Source organism: Gobio gobio, assembly GCF_949357685.1.
Source record: "Gobio gobio genome assembly, chromosome: 19".
Lineage (NCBI taxonomy): Eukaryota > Metazoa > Chordata > Actinopteri > Cypriniformes > Gobionidae > Gobio > Gobio gobio.
The window spans coordinates 13159449-13184601 of NC_137112.1; the positions used below are offsets into that span (position 1 = coordinate 13159449).

The 25153-nt window shown below is 41.5% G+C and overlaps 1 protein-coding gene across 1 annotated transcript in view; it reads left to right on the top strand.

Annotated features, from left to right (window-relative positions):
- rbms2a (RNA binding motif, single stranded interacting protein 2a) overlaps positions 1-16409 on the top strand; it is a 96908-nt gene extending 80499 nt beyond the window's left edge. Inside the window, exons 5-14 of the mRNA XM_079844473.1 lie at positions 160-317; positions 2341-2420; positions 2535-2644; positions 2755-2798; positions 2934-3027; positions 5791-5841; positions 5943-6053; positions 6780-6857; positions 6948-7035; positions 14349-16409. Of these exons, the coding sequence (XP_079700599.1) occupies positions 160-317; positions 2341-2420; positions 2535-2644; positions 2755-2798; positions 2934-3027; positions 5791-5841; positions 5943-6053; positions 6780-6857; positions 6948-7028 (807 nt within the window). The 3' untranslated portion in view covers positions 7029-7035; positions 14349-16409. The remainder of the gene's footprint in view (positions 1-159; positions 318-2340; positions 2421-2534; positions 2645-2754; positions 2799-2933; positions 3028-5790; positions 5842-5942; positions 6054-6779; positions 6858-6947; positions 7036-14348) is intronic.
- The last annotated feature ends 8744 nt before the right edge of the window (positions 16410-25153 follow it).

Genomic DNA, 25153 nt, shown 5'->3' on the forward strand with positions numbered 1-25153 from the left:
TAACAGCCGTACGTGAGTATAGTTCTGGCGGAAGAGTGACCTCTGACCCCACATTGTTTTGCCCTCCAGGCCGTTCCTATAAGGGTATGATGTCACGTGAAAATATGAATTGAATGACTGATTAGTACACTCAGATTTAATGCATGCATTTATTTCCAGCAACAGGAACAGGATCCTACCAACCTGTACATCTCTAACCTGCCCGTGTCCATGGACGAGCAGGAGCTGGAGGCCATGCTCAAATCCTTCGGCCAGGTCATTTCCACACGGATCCTGCGGGACGCGAACGGAACCAGCAGAGGCGTTGGCTTTGCAAGGTACTCTATCTATCTATCTATCTATCTATCTATCTATCTATCTATCTATCTATCTATCTATCTATCTATCTATCTATCTATCTATCTATCTATCTATCTATCTATCTATCTGTCTGTCTGTCTGTCTGTCTGTCTGTCTGTCTGTCTGTCTGTCTGTCTGTCTGTCTGTCTGTCTGTCTGTCTGTCTGTCTGTCTGTCTGTCTGTCCATCCATCCATTTAATCCCAATCCATCCATCCATTTAATTACAATCCATCTAATTTCAATCCATCCATCCAATTCCAATCCATCCAATCCCAAACCATTCATCCATCCATCTAATTTCAATCCATCCATCCAATTCCAATCCCAATCCATCCATCCAATTCCAATCCATCCAATCCCAATTTCAATCCATCCATCCATCCATCCATCCATTCATCTAATTCCAATCCATCTAATTTCAATCCATCCATCCAATTTCCATCCATCCCTCCAAGTCCAATCCCAATCCATCCATCCATCCAATTCAAATCTATCCAATTCCTATCCATCCAATCCCAATTCCAATCCATCCATCCATCCATCATCCATCTAATTCCAATCCATCTAATTCCAATCCATCCATCCATCCACCTAATTCCAATCCATCTAATTTCAATCCATCCATCCAATTTCAATCCATCCATCCAATTCCAATCCATCCACTTCCAATCCATCCAATTCCAATCCCAATCCATCTATCCAATTCCAATCTATCTAATTCCAATCCTGATCCCAACCCCAATCCATCCATCCATCCAATTCAAATCTATCCAATTCCTATCCATCCAATCCCAATTCCAATCCATCCATCCATCCATCATCCATCTAATTCCAATCCATCTAATTCCAATCCATCCATCCATCCACCTAATTCCAATCCATCTAATTTCAATCCATCCATCCAATTTCAATCCATCCATCCAATTCCAATCCATCCACTTCCAATCCATCCAATTCCAATCCCAATCCATCTATCCAATTCCAATCTATCTAATTCCAATCCTGATCCCAACCCCAATCCATCCATCCATCCAATTCCAATCCATCCATATTCCAATCCATCTATCTAATTCCAATCCATCCGATTTCAATCCATCCATCCAATTCCAATCCACCCATCCATCCATCTAATTCCAATCCATCAATCTATCTAATTCCTATCCATCCATCCAATTCCAATCCATCCATCCATCCAATTCCAATGCATCCATCCATCTAATTCCAATCAATCCATCTATCTATCTAATTCCAATCCATCCAGCCGATTCCAATCCATCCATCTGATCCCAAACAATCCATCCGGCCATCCATATTCCAATCCATCCAATTCCAATCCATCCATCCATAGTCCAATCCATCTATCTAATTCCAATCCATCCGATTCCAATCCATCCATCCGATTCCAATCCATCCATCCAATTCCAATCCACCCATCCATTCATCCATCCATTCATCTAATTCCAATCCATCCAATTCCAATCCATCCATCCATCCAATTCCAATCCATCCATCCATCCATCCATCCATCCATCCAATTCCAATCCATCCATCCATCCATCCATCCATCCAATTCCAATCCATCCATCTATCTATCTATCTATCTATCTATCTATCTATCTATCTATCTATCTATCTATCTATCTATCTATCTATCTATCTAATTCCAATCCATTCATCCAGTTCCAATCGATCCATCCATCTAATTCCAATCCATCCATCCGATTCCAATCCATCTATCCAATTCCGATCCATCCATCCAATTCCAATCCATCTATCCATCCACCTAATTCAAATCCATCTGTCCATCCATCTATTCATCCAATTCCAATCCACCCATCCAATTCCAATTCATTCATCCATCCATCCATCCATCCATCCTGCCTTTACCATCTTTTTTATATGAAATATATATGTTCAAACATAAATATAAAGCTGACAAATTAATTTCACAACTTTTTATTTTATCAATGTATTTGTTTATTCATGTCTTTGTATAACAGGATGGAGTCCACAGAGAAGTGTGAAGCCATCATTCAGCATTTTAATGGAAAATATATCAAAACCCCACCAGGAGTGCCGGGTAGACAATATATATTTTATTTGTTTTATATACATTTGATTTATTTTATAGACATTCAAATTAAAGATATTTTAAAACTAATATTTTGGTTACTGGTCGCTTCCAACACTGTAGTACCAACAGAACCATTGTTATGCAAGTTTGCTGACGGAGGACAAAAGAAGCGACAGAATCAGGCAAAGTACCTACAGAACGGTCGACCCTGGCATAGAGACGGGGATACGGTATGAGCTAGTATTTATATATGTATTGGTATTTATATTTACATATGTGAGTGTTCATACAGACCCTGTGCATTTGATGTAAAGTTAATCATTGTCCTTTCCACGTTCAGGGAGGAATGACGCTCACATACGACCCAACAGCCTTACAGAACGGGTACAGACACTCAATGCATCTACTATTTTATGTGTTTATTAAAAAACATGTATATTTGCCTATATATAATCACAATATTAACTGCATTTTAACTTAACGTTTAACTTATGTGCTAATGTTTTTTGTTATTTTCAGGTTTTATTCTTCTCCGTACAGCATTGCTCCAAACAGAATGATCGCTCAGTCCTCTCTGTCTCCATACATGCCCTCACAAGTACCGTCCTACCAGGTGAGCATCATTAAAGAGGACCCATTGTGCTTTTGTCCATGTTCGTCTGTCTTTAGTGTGTAATGTTGCTGTTTGAGCATGAAAAAGTCCCTCCAGCGGGATTTCTTCTCTATATCAGTGTCATTGTTTCTGAACTCCCTGAAACGCCTCCATTGTAGTCTTGAGTTTTCTTCCGGGAACCAACAATATTCCTCATTTAAATCATTAATGCGCAGAATAAAGGGGCAGGGCTTGGTTGAGTTAGTAGTGTGTTGAAACTGGCGATTATTGTAAGGGGCGCTTGACCAATCACAACACACTGAGCACATTGTGCTTCTTTATAGAGACTGGAACTAAACAGAGTGTTCTCTGTTCTCTGTACACATACTCACACACATATTATAAAAGAAACAAGTTTTTTTGTGCAATATTAATCTAAACACATTAAAGGGTTAGTTCACCCAAAAATGAAAATTCTGTCATAATTACTTACCCTCATGTCGTTCGACACCCGTAAGACCTTTGTTCATCTTAGGAACACAAATTAAGATATTTTTGTTGAAATACGATGGTTCAGAAAGGCCTCTATTGGCAGCAATGACATATCCTCTCTCAAGACCCATAAAAGGTACTAAAGACGTTGTTACAAAGTCCATCTCACTACAGTGGTTCTACAATAATTTTATGAAGCGACGAGAAGAGTTTTTGTGCGCAAAAAAAAATCGAAATAACGACTTTATTCAACAAGTTCTTGTCTTCCGCCTGGGCCTTTGACGTAACTTGACGAAGCACCACGACGCATGCGCGAGAATATGTCGTAGAGTCGGCGTTCTGACACATGACCCGGAAGCGAGGAGCTTTGTTTACAAGCAGAGGAAGACGCATCTAAGCTGTTGAATTCTACATTGATCGTGCTTTAGGTCTTGGTGTAGTGCTCAAAATGGGGCTAAAGTGTGCATTTCCTGGATGCTCGAACAGTCGGCTCTACGTGATATTCTTGCGCATGCGTCGTGGTGCTTTGTGAGTTCACGTCAAAGGCCCAGGCGGAAGACAAGAACTTGTTGAATAAAGTCGTTATTTAGATTTTTTTTTGGCACAAAAACTATTATCGTCGCTTCATACAATTATTGTAGAACCACTGTAGTGAGATGGACTTTGTAACAACGTCTTTAGTACCTTTTATGGGTCTTGAGAGAGGAAATGTCATTGCTGCCAATGGAGGCCTTTCTGAGCCATCGGATTTCATCTAAAAAATCTTCATGTGTGTTCCGAAGATGAACGGAGGTCTTGTGGGTGTCGAACGACATGAGGGTAAGTAATTAACGACAGAATTTTCATTTTTGGGTGAACTAACCCTTTAACACATTTATAAGGTCAGAGCAAAATGGTTTACTGATAATGTGACATCTTTTGTTACCTTGCTCTTTCACTCAATGGTCTGAGCAGACCTTCTTTTCTGTTTTTTTATTAGCATACTTTTGGTCAATCCAGATTACATGTTTTCTTTTTGTTGAGGTACTGAGCTCAGGCTGAGCGTGTGCCAAAGCCGACAGCAGTCAGATGGAAACTCGCAGTGACTCAGCATGTGTTGAGTGGGAATATCAGACTGCAGTGACTCAGCTGAGCTGGGGCTTGTGGGAATTCTGACACCTTATTGAGTGCTAATGGATCGACAGGCAAAAGCAAATACTATTCGCTGAGATCCTGTAGGTCTGACATGTGTCCTCAAAGTGCACTGAATGGCCTACTTTAAGTTTAAACTTTTAGAAATGTGAATGTTGATGATTTAAGTTTTTGGCTGGGCTATTCCTTTAAGTATTTAATGTCCTCAATAGTTCTCTGACCATTGACATAACTCTGCTACAATGTTACGTACCTGCAGACTGTTTCATGATTTTCATGATTTTTTATGAAAAATCAATAATATTGTGAAATATATTTTTACAATTTAACAGAACTGGTTTCTATGTGAATATATGATAATATATATATATATATATATATATATATATATATATATATATATATATATATATATATATATATAATAATATATATATATAAATATATATATAAACCATGAAACACTATCATTACAAAATTTGGGAAAGTATGGAAAAAAAAGGGGAAAAAATTAAATATCTGTTTCAAATAAATGCTGTTTATCGAACTTTATATTCATCAAAGAATCCTGAAAAACAAGTTTCTCACGATTTCAAAAAGATTACCTTTCAAAATTGATAATAATACTAAGAACCATTAATTATAATTGAGAACCAATAATAATTGATAGTAACAGCAGCAAGTGTGTAGAATGATTTCTGAAGGATCATGTGACACTGAAGACTGGAGTAATGATGCTGGAAATTCAGCTTTAATCAATAATAAATAACATTTTAACATAATATTCACATAGAATAGTGAAAATATTTAACAATATTACTGTATTTCTGAACAAATAAATGTAGGCTTGGTAAGCAGAAGAGACATTTCTTTCAAAAGCATTAAAATTCTTAAATTAGATGCAAACCCCTTCCGCATTCTCCAGTCACTGTCATGAACAGGACCATCTGGCATTAAATGAGCAGCATATGGATCCAGATGCACTTTGGGATTGCTAGTTAATATTGGCTGGTATGGTGCATTTGAATTCAGGTCCAATATTTGGCTGGTGCCTGTAGTGTGATTATGTGAAGCTGAAGTGAAGAGAGGAAGTATTTCAGGAGCGGGGAGTTTGCATGGGACAGGAGAAATTATATGCATCATGTTTGTGTGGATCCACAGGTGCACAGCCCGTCCTGGATGCATCATCAGTCGTACCTCATGCAGCCCACTGTGAGTGCTGACTTATGTCTGACTGTAGCTTTACTGCATGTATCCATATGAATCTTCCCTTGTTGATTTTCTGGGTTTATAACATCTCTCTCTGTCCGTAGGGGGCGGTTCTGACTCAAGCTATGGATCACCCGATGTCCATTCAGCCCACGTCTATGATGGGACCCCTGACCCAGCAGCTCGGTCACCTGTCGCTCGGCAGCGCTGGCACGGTTGGCGCTTTCACCATTAATAGTTCCTCAATAGGAGTTTGTCTTTGATGTAGAACCAAATTACAAATTATGCTTTTTCGGATATTTAATTTAGTGTGTAATAGAGCTGTTTGTGACTGTAAAAGATCTGAAAAGTTTCAAAGTTCAAAGTGCAGATTAATGGAGATTTTCTCCTAAAAGAAAGAAGCGATTCTGAACTGAAACGAGTTGTCCGTAATTCCAGTCTCACTTTCTGGTTCCTGCTGAATATACGTTGGTTTGTAACAGATTTGCATAATGCCAGTCTCTGGTCTTGATTGGCTGAACAATGTCTACTTTGCCCCACAAACGCTGTAGTTGTAGCTGAGACTGGAAGAGTTTGGTTGGTGTTGTTCATGTGGAGAGGTCCAGAGCTGAAATTCATATATGATAATGATCGTTTGGTTTCTGACATGAGCGACCAATCACAATAGACTGGCCTATCTGACCAATCAGAGCAGAGTAGGCTCTTGGAAAGGCGGGGTTTAGAGAGACCGAATCCTTGATCAAACCGTTTCAGACACTGTGAGAAAAGAGCTGATGCTGCAGTGGATACTATGAGAAATAAAGTGTTTTTACCATGGATGCATGTAAACCTGTTGTAGGAGACGGCAAAATAACATTAGGAACCTTTAAAATAGCATAATAGGGGCACTTTAAAATACAAGGGAAAGTTTTAACCGTTGATTTTATTTATGTTGTCTGCAGTATATTCCAAACACAGCTATGCAAGGGACTTACATCCCTCAGTACACCCCAGTGCCTCCCTCTAGTGTTACATTAGAGGTAAGAAAACCACTCATCATCACACGCTGCTTTCAGTGCTGAACATGTGCATTGTTTAGAATTGATTCATTCTCATTCTTTGTGTTGTAGGAAAACAGTGGACAACAGCAGCAGGTTTCCATGGAGACGCCTTCGGAACACACTAATTATTCCTATCAGCACAGCAAATGAAGCTAAGGTAATAAAACACATCGAAGATGGGAAACGTTCAGTGTGCTGTCTATCAAATGGCAGGTTTGGCACTGCTGCATTTCTGAACTTTAGATTTTTATGTTGGCTTGATTTTATTGAGTATTTAACTATCTTTTATCACTAGCAAAGCTAAGCAACTAGCCTAGGACACGATAACAACATGTTGAAACATGCTAGCAAGAAACATTCAAACACCATGATAAATCATTCTAGTATTGAGTATTGCAGGTCATAACTGCTTACTTATTTTACATGATCAAACACTAGATTTTTTAAATGTGAAATTTAAGAAAGCTGATAACTTACATCCTTATATTTTTTAATGATTCTTGTATAAGCACACGTGAATACGAATTAATGCACGCAAATACTGAATTTAACCCAAGAACGGTTTAAAATAGCTCTAAAAAAAGACAAACTGCATTCAACAAAATATATTTTTGTGTAGGCTATACAAATGAACTGTCTGATACAAGTTTTTATTAATGATGACTGTATTTAATTGATTACTGTACAAAATCAATTAAAATGCTATCAATGTGTTAAATCATGTTAGCAACATACCTGTAATATGTTAGAACATGCTAACAACTTAAAATGTGTTAGAAATATGTTAAAAACATGATAAAACGTCTCGGTTACGTATGGTAACCCTCGTTCCCTGAAGGAGGGAACGGAGACGTACGTCGGACGTACCGACGAATTGGGATCACTTCTGGGAGCCCCTATCAGCTTCGAGCTATCTAGAACCGGCCAATGAACAATTGGCGTGCGAGATTTGCATCTCGCGCTCCGCCCCGCGCCGCGGGTATAAACAGGAAGCGAGAGCGAATGCACGCTGTTTTTCACTGAGGAGCCAAACGTAGTGGCTCGACCTGCAGTGATGGTACAGCAACTGTGGCGACGGGACGTACGTCTCCGTTCCCTCCTTCAGGGAACGAGGGTTACCATACGTAACCGAGACGTTCCCATTCAGTCGGTCACGTTCGACGTACGTCGGACGTACCGACGAATTGGGATCCCCTATGGAAAACGGCATAGTTACTACCACTTCCAGCGCCCAGCGATGAGCCCCACAGACCCCGATCTGATGCGGGCGGGTAGGTTCACGCAGGGAGAATCAAAGCTGCTGTTCCGCAAGACCCATTCAGCTGACTGTATTGGATAACGCTGGGAAAGCGTGCCTGTGAAGGCAGCTGCGGAAGCCACATCATGCCCAGAGGGAGTAACATGTGGAGAATACACGTATGGGCTGGCCGTGGGCAGCACAACATACGGAAGTCCCAGGGGTGGCCCCGGCCAATTAGGAGGGAGACAACACGTACCTGGGACGGCAGAGGGAACTCTGCCGAGGGAAAGACACGGGCTCGCCGTAGGGAGCCGAACCGTGGAAGAATACACATATGGGACCGCCGTGGGGGTCACTACATACGGAACCCAGCCTAACACAAGTTCCACCAATGCATACGAGTGTTAGACCTGGCGTCGAACGCTCCGCCACGTCCAACTGCCGCGGGTTGCGGAGGACTCAACAGGGTTCGTCGTTCCGGGGAACTCGACTGGAGCAGAATAAGCGCACGCATCCGTCTACCATAGGGGAGGGAATGGCGCAGCAAGCCGACACTAGAACGGGTACTTCGTTGTTACTGACTATGGGAAGTGAGCACACAGGAAGACACCGGCTCTACACGGAGGCTATAGAATCTAGCGAACGTGTTAGGTGTCGCCCAGCCCGCAGCTCTACAAATATCTGTCAGCGAGGCGCCACGAGCCAGCGCCCAGGAAGAGGCAACACCCCTAGTGGAGTGGGCTCTTAACCCGAGCGGGCAGGGCACGTCTTGGGACTGATAAGCCAAGACGATGGCATCCACTATCCAGTGGGCCATCCTCTGCTTGGAGATAGCCTTTCCCTTCTGCTGTCCTCCGTAACAGACGAAGAGCTGCTCTGAGGTCCTGAAGCTTTGCGTTCTGTCCACGTAAGTCCGGAGAGCACGGACGGGACAGAGAAAAGCTAGGGCTGGGTCTGCCTCCTCCGAAGGCAGCGCTTGCAGGCTCACCACTTGGTCCCGGAAGGGAGTAGTGGGAACCTTGGGCACATATCCAGGCCGGGGTCTCATGATCACATGAGAGTTACCGGGCCCGAATTCCAGGCACGATTCGTCGACCGAAAATGCCTGCAGGTCCCCTACCCTCTTGATGGAGGACACGCAGTCAGGAGTATTGTCTTTAACGACAGAACTTTCAACTCAGCTGACTGCAGAGGCTCAAAAGGTTCTCTCTGTAGTGCAGTTAGCACCAGAGTTAAGTCCCAAGAGGGTATGGAGGGAGGACGAGGCGGATTTAATCTCCTCGCTCCCCTAAGGAACCTGACGATCAGATCGTGCTTACCTAGAGATTTTGCATCTACGAGCTCATGATTAGCGGTCTAATCAAACAGGTCTACCTGTGCGGCCCCGAAACGACTCCAGATTAGCTGGACCGCCTGGGGATGGAGTCGCCATTCTCCCGGAAGTACCTGCTGACGTGACAGCTCGTCGGCCGCACGATTGAGCAGGCCCGGAATGTGAACGGCACGAAGCGACCTCAGATGCTTCTGACTCCATAAGAGGAGATGGCGGGCGAGTTGCGACATGCGACGGGAGCGTAGACCACCCTGTTTGTTGATGTACGCTACGGCCGCAGTGTTGTCCGTCCGGACCAGAACGTGCTTGCCTCTGAGCGGCACTTTGAAGCGGCTGAGAGCAAGACGAACTGTTAACAACTCGAGGCAATTGATATGCCATTGCAGTTGAGGCCCCGTCCACAGACCCGAAACTGCAAGCCCGTTGTACGTGGCACCCCAACCCGTGGATGAGGCATCCGTGGAGACAACGGAGTGCCTGGACACTTGTTCTAGGGGAACTCCCGCCCGGAGAAACAGAGGGTCCGACCACGGGCCGAAGGTTTGGCGGCACCTCGGAGTCACTTGGACGCGGAGGGAACCGCTTTGCCACGCCCATCTCGGGACTCGATCGTGTAGCCAGCGTTGAAGCGGTCTCATATGAAGCAATCCGAGCGGCGTTACTGCGGCTGCGGATGCCATATGCCCCAGGAGCCTCTGAAAATGTTTCAGTGGAACCGCTGTCCTGCCTTTGAACGAATTCAGGCAGTTCAACACTGACTGGACGCGCTCCTCGGTGAGGCGCGCAGTCATGGCGACCGAGTCTATCTCCATACCGAGAAAAGAGATCCTCTGCGTGGGGCAGAGTTTGCTCTTCTCCCAGTTGACCCGTAGTCCCAACTGGCTGAGGTGACTGAGCACCTTGTCCCTGTGTTCGCACAACTGCTCTCGCGACTGGGCAAGAATCAGCCAGTCGTCGAGGTAGTTGAGGATGCGAACACCATGCTCTCTCATGGGAGCAATGGCCGCCTCCGCAACCTTCGTAAAGACGCGGGACGACAGGGACAGGCCGAAGGGTAAGACGCGGTACTGATATGCCCGTCCCTCGAACGCGAAGCGCAGAAAGGGCCGGTGTCGAGGGAGAATCGAGACATGAAAGTATGTGTCCTTCAGGTCAATCGCTGCAAACCAATCTCGGGGACGGATGCACCTGAAGATGCGCTTCTGCGTTAACATCGTGAACGGCAGCCTGTGAAGGGACCGGTTCAGGAATCGCAGGTCCAAGATCGGTCGTAACCCGCCGCCTTTCTTGGGTACAATGAAGTACGGGCTGTAGAACCCGGACCTCATATCGGCTTGAGGGACCGGCTCTATCGCGTCCTTCGCCAGTAGGACAGCGATCTCCGCCCTGAGCACGGGGGCGTTCACCTCCACTACAGTCGTGAAGTGAACGCCCCTGAACTTGGGGGGACGCCGGGCGAACTGAATCGCATAGCCGAGTCTGATGGTACGGATGAGCCACAGAGACGGGCTGGGAAGTGCTAGCCAGGCTCCCAGACTCCGAGCAAGGGGGACCATCGGCACCACAGACGTACCCGCAGCGGGGCGGAACGCAGGGATCCGGCTCGGACGGCATGGGAGCGGCCCGTAGCGGGATCTGAGTGTGCTGTGCAACACTTACCTGCATCCGCGGAGGGGACGTGCGAGTGTGGGGAGGCCGCTTGTGTGCGTCCCGACAGCCGGCGTCCCCTGCTGGCGAAGGGAGAGGTACTTGAGGGTGGCGAGGCATGGAAGCGTCGACCACCGCCAAGCGCGCTCTCTTGGCACCCAGAGATATTGGAAACTGCTCTTTTATTGATGTTTTTGGTGAACAGAAAAACAAAAGATTTTCCCCCGGCCCTCCTCCGGGGGAAGGAGTGGTGCTGCAGCCATCTCCCTCAGAGCAGTCTCCTCCATCTCTGGGCGGCCCGTCTCAGGGTCGCTTGCGACGACGCTTGCCACCTGGCTTGGCAGCGGCCTGAGCGGGCTGGACATCCTTCCCACGGCCGGCCCCACGCCGTCGGCTGGTGGAAGGCTGCTGCGGTGCCTTGGCGGGGGCGGAGGCGGCGGCGGGTGGATGTCCTCGGCGACGAGTAGTCGGAGGCGCTGCCGCCGGCGGCGGGGTGGAGGCAGCAGCGGGCCGCCGGGGCAGGATGTGCTTGATCGCCTCCGTCTGCTTCTGGGCGGCCGAGAACTGTTGGGCGAAGCTCTCGACCGCGTCGCCGAATAACCCAGCTGATGAGATGGGGGAGTCCAGGAACCGATATTTATCGGTCTCCCTCATGTCAGCCAGGTTAAGCCAGAGATGCCGCTCCTGGACCACAAGTGTGGACATCGCCTGACCGATGGCACGGGCGGTGACTTTCGTCGCCCAGAGGGCGAGGTCCGTCGCCGTCCGGAGCTCCCGGAGGAGCTCTGGGTCAGGCCTACCCTCGTGCATGTCAAGGAGTGCCTGGGCCTGGTGGACCTGAAGCAACGCCATGCCATGCAAGGCGGACGCAGCCTGCCCGCAGGCCTTGTAAGCCTTCCCGGTCAGACCGGAAGAGAACTTACAGGCCCGGGACGGGAGACGTGGGTCACCGCGCCAGTTAGAGGCGGTCGCCGGACACCGTTGCATCGCGACGGCGCGCTCCACTGGCGGGATCCCCACGTAACCCTTGGTTGGCCCGCCGTCGAGGGTTAGGAGTCACTTGGCCGGTTTCTGGCAGAAAAAGGTGCCGTCCACGACCTCGTGAGCTCCTCATGCACCTCCGGGAAGAAAGGTGTCGGGGCGGGACGCTGAGAACCAGCGCGACCCACCCCGAGGAACCAATCGTCCAACCTAGAGGGTTCGGGACACGTTGGAGGGTTCCACTCGAGCCCAACCCTTTCGGCGGCCCGGGCAAGCATAGCAGCCATCTCAGGGTCCGGGGCAGCCGTTGCCACTCTCCCAGAGGGAGGCAGTACAGCTGACCCTTCATCCTCTGAGGACTGAAACTCCCCCTCCGATGCAGCGATCGACATCTGTTCGTCCGCTGGAGCTCCAAAAGTCACCACTGGTCTCCCGTGGGAGGGTCCAGCGGGTTCTCTTGGAGGCTCTACCGGCTGCGGAGCTGAGGGATTAGGGGCCTGCGGAGGGTCGCTCGGCGGGTTTGCCCTAAACGTAATCCTCAGATCACCCTGGCCATCCAAAGAAGCAGGTCCGCCCGGGTTAGGGGCAGCCCTGGTTCGTGGGATGGGTAAGGGGACTCCCCCAGCCCGGAGGTAGGAGAGTCTCGATCTTAGCTCCGAGATAGTCATGTTCCCGCAGTGGGAACATGAACTATCCACAAACGCCGCCTCAGCGTGCTGTGTGCCCAAACACGTGAGACAGCGATTGTGACCGTCAGCAGGGGACAGGGAACGACCGCATCCAGAAACGCACGGGTGGTAAGACATCCTGAAAAGGACGGCACGTCACCCGTGAACTCTTTTGTGAGGAAACGCTCTGTGCTGAAGCACTCAGGGGGAAACGCGACAGCGCACGGGATTGTGTGCAGCCCGTGCCTGTACTCAAACAGGGAAAACGCCCAACCAGACCAACAGAAATTTGTTGCTGTGAAAACAGCAGTTTTCTCTGTACCACAGAGGCAGCAGATGAGTCTTCCGCGATCCCGCTGGAATGTGCCGTCTCTCCAACACGCGTTTCTCCTCTTCTCCGGTTCCTTCAAACTCGTTGTCTTTGCTGATAGCAGCGAACTCAATATTGAGTGGTCTTCGATTGCCGTTTGGCTCCGAAGTGAATGACAGCGTGCATTCGCTCTCGCTTCCTGTTTATACCCGCGGCGCGGGGCGGAGCGCGAGATGCAAATCTCGCACGCCAATTGTTCATTGGCTGGTTCTAGATAGCTCGAAGCTGATAGGGGCTCCCAGAAGTGATCCCAATTGGTTGGTACATCCGACGTACGTCAAACGTGACCGACTGAATGGGAACAACAGTGTTAAAACATCTTAGCAATGAGTTAAAATATGTTAGCTACTTTCCTAAACATTTAAGCAGTGTGTTAAATCAAGCTAGCAAACATACTAAAACCTGTTAGCAAATTTGCTGATTAATGCTAGAAACATGCTAGCATTGTTTTAAATCATGTCAACAACATGTAAAATATTCTAGCAATGTGCTAATGCATACTAGAAACATGTCAACAATGTGCTAAATCAACCTAGCAACATGTTATAGCATGTTAGCAATGTGCTGATTAATGTTAGAAACATTAAAACATCACAATAAATCATTCATTGTTAGCGCCAATGCTAACAATGTTCTAATTTATGCTAGCAATGTGACAAATCATGCTAGCAATGTATTAAATCATGTTAATAACATGTTAAAACAACATACAAAAATGATAACATAAATCATGCTAGAACATACTAGCAATGTGTTAAATCATGTTAGCAACAGCCTACTTGTAATTTGTTAGAACATGCTAACAGCTTGGTAAAACATGTTAGAAATATGTTAAAAACGTGCTAAAACATAATAATGTGTTAAAACATGTTAGCAATGAGTTAAAACATTATAACTATTTGCTAAAACTTTTTAGCATTGTGTTAGAACATGTTAACATCATTGTATTTACTTTGAGTAAAATCTTCGACCTTCAAGCTTTTCTGTTACTTCAAACAAGGCTTTGTCAAGATAACTTGCTAGTCATCAAACTTTACTCATCTACTTTTAGGTTGTTGCCATACTTTTTAGGCCATTATCACTGAACATGTTGGAAAACAAAACAAAAGTCAAAGAGAAAAGTTTAACAATTTAATTTGGTCTTTTTATCCCCCCAAAAAATACAGTTTTTACAAGGCACTACATATAATTCTCTCTCTCTCTCTCTCTCTATCTCTCTCTCTCTCCTCAGGTGCTATACAGTGCTGTGGATAATGGCGATCTCTCGCAGAGATTTGCGGATTTCCACAGACCAAGAGTAGCAGAGTGGATACGGATCACAAAAGGAGCGTGTATCTAGAACAGAGACAAAAAGGACGTCACTCATCTTTTGTTCAGCTCCTCTCTCTTCAGGTGTCACTCAGCCAACGGTGGGAGACTGTGCAAAAGAGCTATCAATCCATCTATTTTGATAACAAAAGAGAAAAAGCATAAAAAACTACGATCATTTAGAAAAGGCTAAGGAAAACACAATGTGTTCTTTTATGCACGCAATGGCAAATTCTTATTTTTAAGAACTAATTCTTTATTATGGGAGGATGAAAAAAGAGAAAGTAAAAACGTGTCTTTTTAAAAAAAAATTGAAACTTTTTATTTTTTAGTTTGTTCTTTTTTGTTTTCCTTCAGTCAGCAGCAGTAAGATATTTTTGTACAGATCAAGATGCAAACAGTAGATTTTATTTGCCCTATTTTTGAGGTTGTTGTGTGATGTTCTGGTGAAGAAACCATTTAAAGCCACTTCTTCATGTCGTACCATTTTAAGAAACATTCAAAGAAATAGTGATAAAATCACTCTAATTCCATCATCACTTCTCCCAAAGCAGCAGACAATCATTAAATTATTATTTATTTAAAAAAAATGTCTTTTTTGGTACATACCATGGCAATATCGATTTGTCAAGTTCATATGAACTATTAGATGCAGAATTAGGTAGAATATCTGATATTGTTATATTCAGCCGTTTAAGCTTTTTTAAAATTAGTAATGGAAATGAATCAGATTTTTGTAGAAAGGTGTTTTATGAGGGGCATTTTAAATCTAATGATTACCTGTGAAACAGTTTGTGCCTAACGTTACAGTGTTCAGGATCAAATCATTTTTTATTTAAAATATGAACATGTAAAAAAGTATAATTAATCATTTTACAATTAAGCTTCTTTCTCCTCCCTTGATACTTCAGCTAAAATGAGAGATTTCGCATTTTATGGTGTATGTAATGCCACCAAATATTTCAGGTTTCCAAAAGCGTTGGAAATATGCGTTATAATGTACATAGTGTTTCATAAATATGACTTTCATTGGCTTAAAGTTCCGAGGTCTAGAGGAAGTGACATTAAGTGGTTTGTTAGTATCAAACATATTTCAAGTGGTGATAACATATTGGCTTGATGAAGCTTCTCAATATGGGACTGACATAAATCAGCAATCTTTCTTCAGATATGGAATCAAACCCACCTGTCATTTTGCTAGACTTGAAGGAAAGGTTTTTTTTACTGGCATGAATCTATTTAACACATGCAGTAGGACAAAATAACAACGACAGGGGAAGAAATAAACCTGTAAGGTTTATTGTAATGCCGTTATAATCAGTATTTTGGTCTTGTTTTCAAGTAACAAACCTAAACATATTGAAATACGACTCAGTCATGTGTTATATATGCTGCGGCTGCCAACATGGCAGACATCTTGGACTTGTGTAGTGATGGGCGAAACACAACTTCATGAAGCTTCAAAACCTTCAAGAATCATTTGTTTCGAACTAGTGATTCGGAGCATGTATCAAACTCCCAAAGTCAGTAAACGAGGCTTTGTTACGTCACAACTGTCTAGAAATGTTTCTAAATTTCTATGGTTAGACATTTAAACATAAAGGGCCCTATCATACACCCGGCACAATGCGACGGCAGGCACTACGCAAGTGTTTTTTGCTAGTATCATCCCGACGTAATTATCATGTTCACGTCCAGCTCCACGTTGTTTAAATAGCAAATACACTCGCGTCCATCTGTTCGCACATGGGCGTCTGGTCTGAAAGCCAGGTGTGTTCAGGAGCATTGTTGGCGCGTTGCTATTTTGAGGAACTGAAAACGACTGCACCATTGACCAACAAAAACCTGGTCTAAAGTCAATAGCACAGTTTTTTTGTGTGTTATTTGTTGGGTGTGTTAGTAATATGAGCATATAGGCGGGTGCACAATGCACGTACACTCTGCTTATTACACACACAGCAGCACACACACATTTTAAAATATGAAAAATTAAAGGATTAAAATGTAAAAGATTATTATTGTGTGCTTAAATATGAAAATGCCTACATGTCATAATGGATAGTCATGGCATGTATCAGAATTAGCATACTTATTTGAAGTAATGAAGAGCAAGCAGGCGTCATTGGACGAGCAGATCTGTTTCCTCTCTGGAGAAGCGTTCAGTTTTTCTGTTTGCAAATTCCTCCATGTAAATAGCGAATCCGCCATGGTGCGACCGCAACTGGCTTTTAAAGGGAATGGGAGATGAGACTCTGATTGGTTTATTGCATGTTACACCCAAAACACACCCATGACTCATTAAGAGACTAGGGACAACCCTTTTGGTTAAAATAGGGCCAAGAGTTGTAGTCAATAGTCGCTTATTATTGGTTTGATTAAAGTTCTTAAGTTATTAAACAAGCCCCTACAATTTAATAAAATAGCACGTTATAAAGGCACTTCATATTTAATGGTATTCAATGATTTGTTGATTGCATTTAATAGATTATACTTTCAATTAAACATTTGCAATTGGTTAGTAAAGGTTTTAATGCATGTTTTTGCTACTGTTCTGAGCAGGGATCACCAGCGATTGGAAACAGTGACTTTTTTGTGGAGCAATTGGTTCAGTTGATTCGAAGTTTAGAAACTTTTTGTTTCTCCCATCACTAGTCATGTGATCTCAAAATGTTAGCCTCCTAAGTCAACATACTTGCTGTATAAGAAAAACAGCTGAATATTTCTTTGCGTTTATTACTATGACAAATGTGTGTGTGTGTTTGTGTGTATATATATATATATATATATATATATATATATATATATATATATATATATATATATATATATATATATATATATATATATATATATATATATATATATATATATATATATATAAAACCAGGACTTGATATTAACTTTTTTGCTCACCAGCCACTAGTGGTTTTCAAAGTTACTAGCCATTTTCACACATTTTGACATTGATACCATGGAGAAAAACTTCCCTATAGATATTTTTTATATTATCTCATAATTGTCTCATAATTGACCGCTGCCACTTTAAGACCTGACGCACGGATCCATTATACTGTTACAAATGCATTTTCTTTCTCAACTCTTTACATTCACTTAAAACAGAACTGACTGTGTCCGGCATTTTGACATTATTTTGTGTATATTTGACTGCAATAAGCAGCAAACAAGGACTCATATTAGTGCTTTATGTGCACGCACTTTGGGTGCAAGCACAAATTCTGCAGGAATGAGTAAAATTATATGCAATACGCACAATCCCCCGGTGAAATTCAAGCGCTGTAACAGCAACAATATTCATCCGGAGCAAATGAAACGAGTAAGTGTGTGGAGGCGGGTTTGTGTGTCACTCGCTTTCGGAGAGAGAGATGAGAAATAGAGAAAGCGCAGCTGATTTTGTGTATCTATTCTGTGGGGAATGAATATTGGAAGCGTTTCAGATATTTCAGTGTCGGCATGTAGCGAAAAATCTATATTTTTCACAACCCTAGATTAGTTTATTATTTCAGATTGAAAATAAGCAATTGAAAAATGTATATATGTGACCCTGGACCACAAAACCAGTCATAAGGTCTAAATAAATAATCTTTCCATTGACGTATCAGCGTTTTTTCCAGAATGGCTATACAGCTGAATAAAATTATGCTGCATTATTTTCCTGTTTAAAACTGTAAAGCTGCTTTGAAACAATCTACATTGTTAAAAGCGCTATATAAATAAATTTGACTTGACTTGACTTGACGTATGGTTTGTTAGGACAGGACAATATTTGGCCGAGATACAATTATTTGAAAATCTGGAATCTGAGGGTGCTAAATATGAGAAAATCAGCTTTAAAGTTGTATAAAAAAAGTCCTTAGCAATGCATATTTCTAATAGTAATAATACATTTTCGATAAATTTAAGGTAGGAAATTTACAAAATATCTTCATGGAACATGATCTTTATTTAATATCCTAATGATTTTTGGCATAAGAGAAAAATCAATCATTTTAACCCATTTAATGTATTGTTGGCTATTGCCACAAATATACCCGTGAGACTTGCGACCGGTTTGTAGTGCAGGGTCACATTTTATATATAAAATTCAACCCGCCAAAGTGGCTTGTAGGAGTGACTGCTGAAATACACACACATTTGGCCGGGTTAGTGGGTGTTAATGTCAAGCTCTGATTATAACAACATTGGTAAGAAAAATACACATGCTTCCAGATATGTTCTCGGAAAGCAATCTTACTCTTGTACACAATTCTGCCTCTCACGGAAATGTATTTTGTTTGTAGGCCGTTTGGATATTTTAATTGGAAAACAAGACCCAAATTCTGATCAATAAACGCATGTTTTGCGGTGAGTGGCCTCATCAGGTCGTGTGTTATCATGGCTTTGGTTTTTTGTAGAAATACCTTGGATATGGTGCTGGGATTATACATGACACGTACAGCAGGAACAACTACGATTAGGATCCAGAAGGACAGAAGCAGTTGTTCAGCGAGCGCAGTCGCTTTCTTCCTTCATGCTGCTGTTTTTAACTTCCAAGTGAGATTAGCTGTAGTGTTCGGGTGGAGCTTTACTTGTTTAGATGATGGGAATTCCTCTCATAATTATTATTTTTTTGTTAATTTTTTGGAGTTTGTGTTCGTGTGCAAATGAAAAACATTTTTCTTGAGTTGCTTTCATGTTCTTCGTGTCTTTCTCTGTGCAGTTTGTTGTTGTTGTACTTGAAATTTGCTGTCCTGGTCAATCATGATGCACTTCTAAAAGAGTTTGAATATCCGAAATGAAAGCTTTGATGTCATTGATAATCTAAAAAGAGTGTATATTTACTCATGGTTACACATGAGTTGTTTTTGTACCTTTTTTGTGTCTCGCTCTTCTATAGGATATAAACACAAGGGCTTATATCACACTAAAGGGCTCATGATGCAGCTGTTACTTCCTTCCTCTTGGTGCATTTTACATTTTATGAATGTAAAGCCATGACCTTGATCTGAAAACTATTAAATGGTTTTCGTTAAGAGACTCTTTTCCATACAGATATCTAGTAGCTTCTAGGATAGTTTGAAATGATATTCAAAGAACGTTGTTACTGAAATTCACGCGATTGGCAGTCATTGAAATCGTCAAGATTCATTCCTGCTACCAAAGATATGAATGCGACCAAGAAGCAACATGCCTATACCATTTAAAAACAATAGTTTCTTACTAAAAAATAAATATTTCAAAAGCCCTAAACCCATATGAACGATCAAGGAGCTGATGAGATTTGAAATAGCTCGAGTTACGGCAAGGGTCAAGTGTTTTTCACTTTTTCTTTTTCCTTTTCTTTGATTTCTCACCCTTTGTCCACTTTGTCAATGTGATTTTATTGTTGATGCTTTAACGCTATATGTTCCGTACTAAATATATTTCTCAAATGATACCATGCAGTTCACCTCATGAAGGAAAACAGGATTTATTTTTGGTTATCAAACTTGATAAATCACATCCATTACAAATACAAAACATGAAACACGGTTTTGAAACTTTGAAATGATAACAATTCAGATTCATAACATATCGAAATTCTTATATCTTTTTTAGCAACTGGGATGATACTGAATTAGTTCCCAGTTCAGTTTCATTTCATATTTTCAACGAATAGCTGCTAATTTTTTGAACAGCTCATTTCATAGTTTCAAAATGTATTGCTGCTAACATGGGGTGTTCAAGCTGTTCACCAGATAAAGCCATAAACAACAGAACCATTAACAGTTCTTCGTCATTCAAAGAGTTTGTACAATGTGCCTCAACAAATGAGCGTTCAGTTTAGTTGTATTGGGTCTAGATTTGTAGAAACAGCTGGTTATATTCGTAAAAACGCAATGGTTATGATGTCGATGTGATTATTCAACAAATGGCTTGTCTCTTGAACAGCTTTTTAAAACGTATATCTTTATTTATACAGTAACACATTTTGTACAGATAGCTGAAGAAAGTGGTTTGTTTGCATGTTAACCAGAGTTTCTAGCCGGTAAATTGTCTTCCTGTGCCACAGTTTCTGATATTCTGTTACTGTTTTTGTTTTGTTTTTTGATGAAAAAAACTAAAAAGTATATTCTGTTTTTTTTTTTTTTTTAAAGATCTTCTGAATTTCTTTTTTTTAATAAAATCTTGTTTGTATTTTGTTGGGTTTTTTATTTATTCATAGAATTTTCCCTAATAACATCAACTGCAGTTTTTTAAAATTATTCATCATATACTTTTTTAATTGCACTTTATAATTATATTTATAAATATAGCTGCAAGCAGCAATTAAGGGGCCAGGCTCAAATAAGGTCATGCCAACATGGCTCTGTCTGAGCATCAGACCAACTGCAACAATGAGCAATTAAAATAAGGTGACCAGATTTCTGAAATGGAAACCGGGGACATTTCCTATTTGAGTAGTCAAAATATCACAAAAAAATTTAATTTGTTATCATCTATTAATTAAAAAACGGGGACAATATATTTTTGAATGGTTTTTTTTTTTGTCGTTGTTGTTGTTGAAAATGAACCATGGTTTTATTATAGTAAAAGTGTAGTAACCATGTTTTTTTGACTAATTGATTACCATTTTTTTAACCACAGTTTTACCACAAATACCATGGTTAAACTACGGTTAGAGTATAGGCTAGTAAAGCGTCTCGGTTATGTATGGTAACCCTCGTTCCCTGAAGTAGGGAACGGAGACGTACGTCGAACGTGACCGACTGAAAGGGAACCATGGTTTATTTGTGGTTACCATGGTTTAACTATAATAACCATGGTTTTTTGGTTTTATTTGTAGTAAAATCATGGTTAATTTTCTTAAGGGTGGGATCCCTATATTATTAACATTAATAATTATTCTGAATTAGTTTGATTATTACGATTTTTGGTCTGATTTTAATCACTTTACCTGCAAAAAAAAACAAAAAAACAAACGTTAAAAGTAGGACTGTCAAAAGATTAATCGCGATTAATCACATCCAAAATAAAAGTTTGTGTTTACATAATATATGTGTGTGTACTCTGTTAATTATTATTTATATATAAATACACACACATTCATGTATATATTTAAGAATTATTTGCATGTATATACTGTATATACATTTATATAATCTATAATATATATAAATATAATATATTTAAATATAATATAGTTTTATATATAAAAAAATTATATTTTAATATATTTTTTCTTAAATATATACATGCTTGTGTGTGTATTTATATATAAATAATAATTAACAGAGTACACACACATATATTATGTAAACACAAACTTTTATTTTGGATGCGATTAATCGCGATTAATCTTTTGACAGCCCTAGTTAAAAGTTAATAGTAACCACTGTAAATCACAAGCCGTTATTTTATACAAAAAAACAGTATTATAAAATGACTTAACAAAAATAAAACAACATAAATATGATATGATGAATAAAATTATGTAACAACTATAATTGTATTTACTACTTTAATTTAACTTATACAGTATAAACTAGTGAAAAATACTTTTTTTTTTACTTCAAATGTTTTGTTTGTGCTTGAAAATAACTCTTACTAATTACTCTATATTTTAATTGGTCTTGTTATTTTTCATTTTAGGCTTATTTTAAGCATGTGTTTAAGTATGTGTATTCTGCACATGTATTTGTTGCAAGTGTAATTGTTTAGGTTTTTTATAGGTTCAGATGTGTGGTAATCACTGCGTTGTGATTGCGGAACTTTTGGGGACAAAACAATCCCGCACCCTGTTGAGGCCTGTTATAAAGCGCATTCAAACAGTATTACTTTAATTTAATATGAATAGTTAGTATGTTACTACCTTGAAAGCGATAACGAAGGATTCTTTTGATATTTTACGATAATGGCGCTCTGCTCTCGGTTACGTTCTTCATGAAGTAGTAGCGGCGCGCGCGACCAAGTAGAGTCAGCGTATCTCACAGCGCCATCTGCTGGTACACATAATCACTACACGATTGCTCCTATAACCAGAAGGCTGCTGTATGTTGGGCTTTTTTGCAATATGTTTTGAACGAACTGTAAAACGTGGACATTTCCGGGGACAGCTCCAGTCGGGGACAGAACACCAAAAACGGGACTGTCCCCGGAAAACGGGGACGTCTGGTCACCCTAAATTAAAAGCATATTAAGATTTTAGGCAATAAGTCAAAGCATTGCAGAGATAAAGCCTCAAGAGTCATTTTGGCATCTTGCCATTCAAATGTGTTGCTGCACTATACGAAAGCGGTTTTGTCTAGAAACACGAAATCCTTAACTTTTTGACTTGGAGGATTAAATCTATTAAATTGAATTGCAATAGGCTAATTTATTCAAAAGTTGTTAGCATTTTTAGAAATTTCATTAGAACTTTTGACCACAAGGTGGCCGAAACCTTTTGAGTAGCTTCAGTGCTTTGTGCCGAAGACAAATACTGTGTTTCGCCAGTTACGCCAATGCATTTGAACAACATAGCATTTTACGTCAAAATTCAAAATGGCCGATATGGGAAAATGTATGATCGTTCAGCTCTGCATTTTTGGTCAAACCGATCAGAAGTTATAAGCAAACAGAGACATTTTTCATATCTCCTGACCATTAGGTGGCACTGTGGCGAAACTGTGCAGGTAGCCTCAGGTCATGGTTGTAATAACACACACCAAGTTTGGTCAGAATACACTAAAGAGTTGCAGAGATACAGCCTCACGTTAATTTTAGCGGCACTTTGTCGAATTCATTCGCGCTTTATTTGAGAACGGTTAGATGAATCAACTTGAATTCCATAACTTTTTGGCAGCATGGTCTGAAGATGATCTGGTAAAAAAAATTCTGAAAATCTGAGCAACGGCCTATGGGTGTATGAAAAATGACAGTAGAATTTTCATGCAACCGAATCAAGGAATCAGAATTTTGTTTCTAGCCCTTACTGTTCAAAAGTTATCATAAACATAAGTGAAACTTTGAACAGTTGGTGGCGCTAGAGGGATTGAGTTAGAGACTCCAAATTTGCTATGGTGAGAGTCAGTGGCGGCTGGTGATAATTATTTTTTTTTGGGGGGAGGGGCTTTTTTTTCCGGGGCCAGACAATTTCTCAATGACTCTCTGATAAAAGTCAGTCATCTCAGTAGTGTCATGACGTTTGCATTCTTCAGTCTGATATTTGAGGTCTCTTACCCCTGTTGTTGTCCACCAAACTTCAGTACCAACACTTTGAAATAAAAGACAGGGAAAGCAATAAAGGGCATTGCTAACAACACATCCAGCCAGCCACCTAACTTACGTTTCTCATAACAAGCGCGTGGAGCTCCGAGTGCAGCTGCGTCCTGTCACTGGCCTGCTGCTGGATTTGTAAATCGCGTTGGTCCGGTTCGGGATCTTCCAACGAACGCCTTGTGAAAGAATTTGATTTAACTGCTGCCATCTCTATGAAACTGATCATCCTAACAAGGTTTTGGCGTAGTCGGAGTGACTGTGTCGCCCGCGCACTTTCGCTTTAGTGGCCAAGAACGGAAAGTTGAATGACAGGTGACGAGAACCAATCAGATTGGATAAAATAACACGCATCCAATTCCGGAGGAGGATCTTTAAGAACCAATTAGAGACCAGCTTCAGGTCACATGCTGCCCGTATATTTTTAGACTCAGACATCCATTTGTCCGGCGTCCCTCACGCATGAAACCGCATGAAACATATTAAAGAACATATAAAATAGTTAACCCATCAAAGCCAGTTTTTATTAAATGCTGAGGCTCTTACTTACAGCCAGCACATCGTATGAGTAAACTATTTTATTTTTATTTCACTTTTATATAATTTTTGTATACATGTATATTTCTGGAATTTTGATGGGGGCGGCACCCCAGCGCCCTCTATTGACCAGCCGCCACTGGTGAGAGTTCAGACAATCCTCAATCTTTTTGCTTTCCCGCAAGCGATTCTATGGGTAAGTGGAAGAATAATAAGGACATTAACGATTACAATAGATGCCTACACACCTTCGGTGCTTGGCCCCTAATAACGTTGCCACTTCTAAATTCAACAATTCAGTCGTTCAAATAATTTTGTCTCATGGAAGCAAATCCTTACTATTCATACTGTTCATAACCTGCACTTGTTAGCATAAAGACCTATATCTACCTGATTAAACCAAAAAAAGTTCCCTTTCGAAGTGGAACTTCAACACTTGTGTCATGGAGTTGACCATCAGCTTGATCGGATGTGTAAATGAACACCAATAATCATTGGCAGGTGGACTGCATAACATTCATTCAAAAACTGATTAAAGGGTTACTTCAGTGATTTAGCATTAAGCTTTGTATTTAAACTGGGTCATTTATGAAGTAGAAATGTGAAATTATTTTTGAATTTGGTGCCTTCTAGACTGAGAAAAGACAGAAAATGTATTTTTGTCTCATGTGGATGAAAGACAACAACTCCCAGAATGCACTTGCTTCGCTGCCCTACGAGGCCACTCCGTACACCGTCGTTTTGATCTTCATAGTAATACAAACATTTAGTTCAGTTAGAGAATAAACATTACAGTTAAAAACTGAACGTATCTTTTCAATAAAGTGTGAGTGAGCTGAACGAAAATCACGGCACAGACGCAGCAGGAGTCAGATTTCATTCCTCACGGAGAGCTGAGCAGAGCTGAGGTAACGTTAAGCACCAGTCTGGCACGTTTTCAGATCGCGGAAGCTAAAC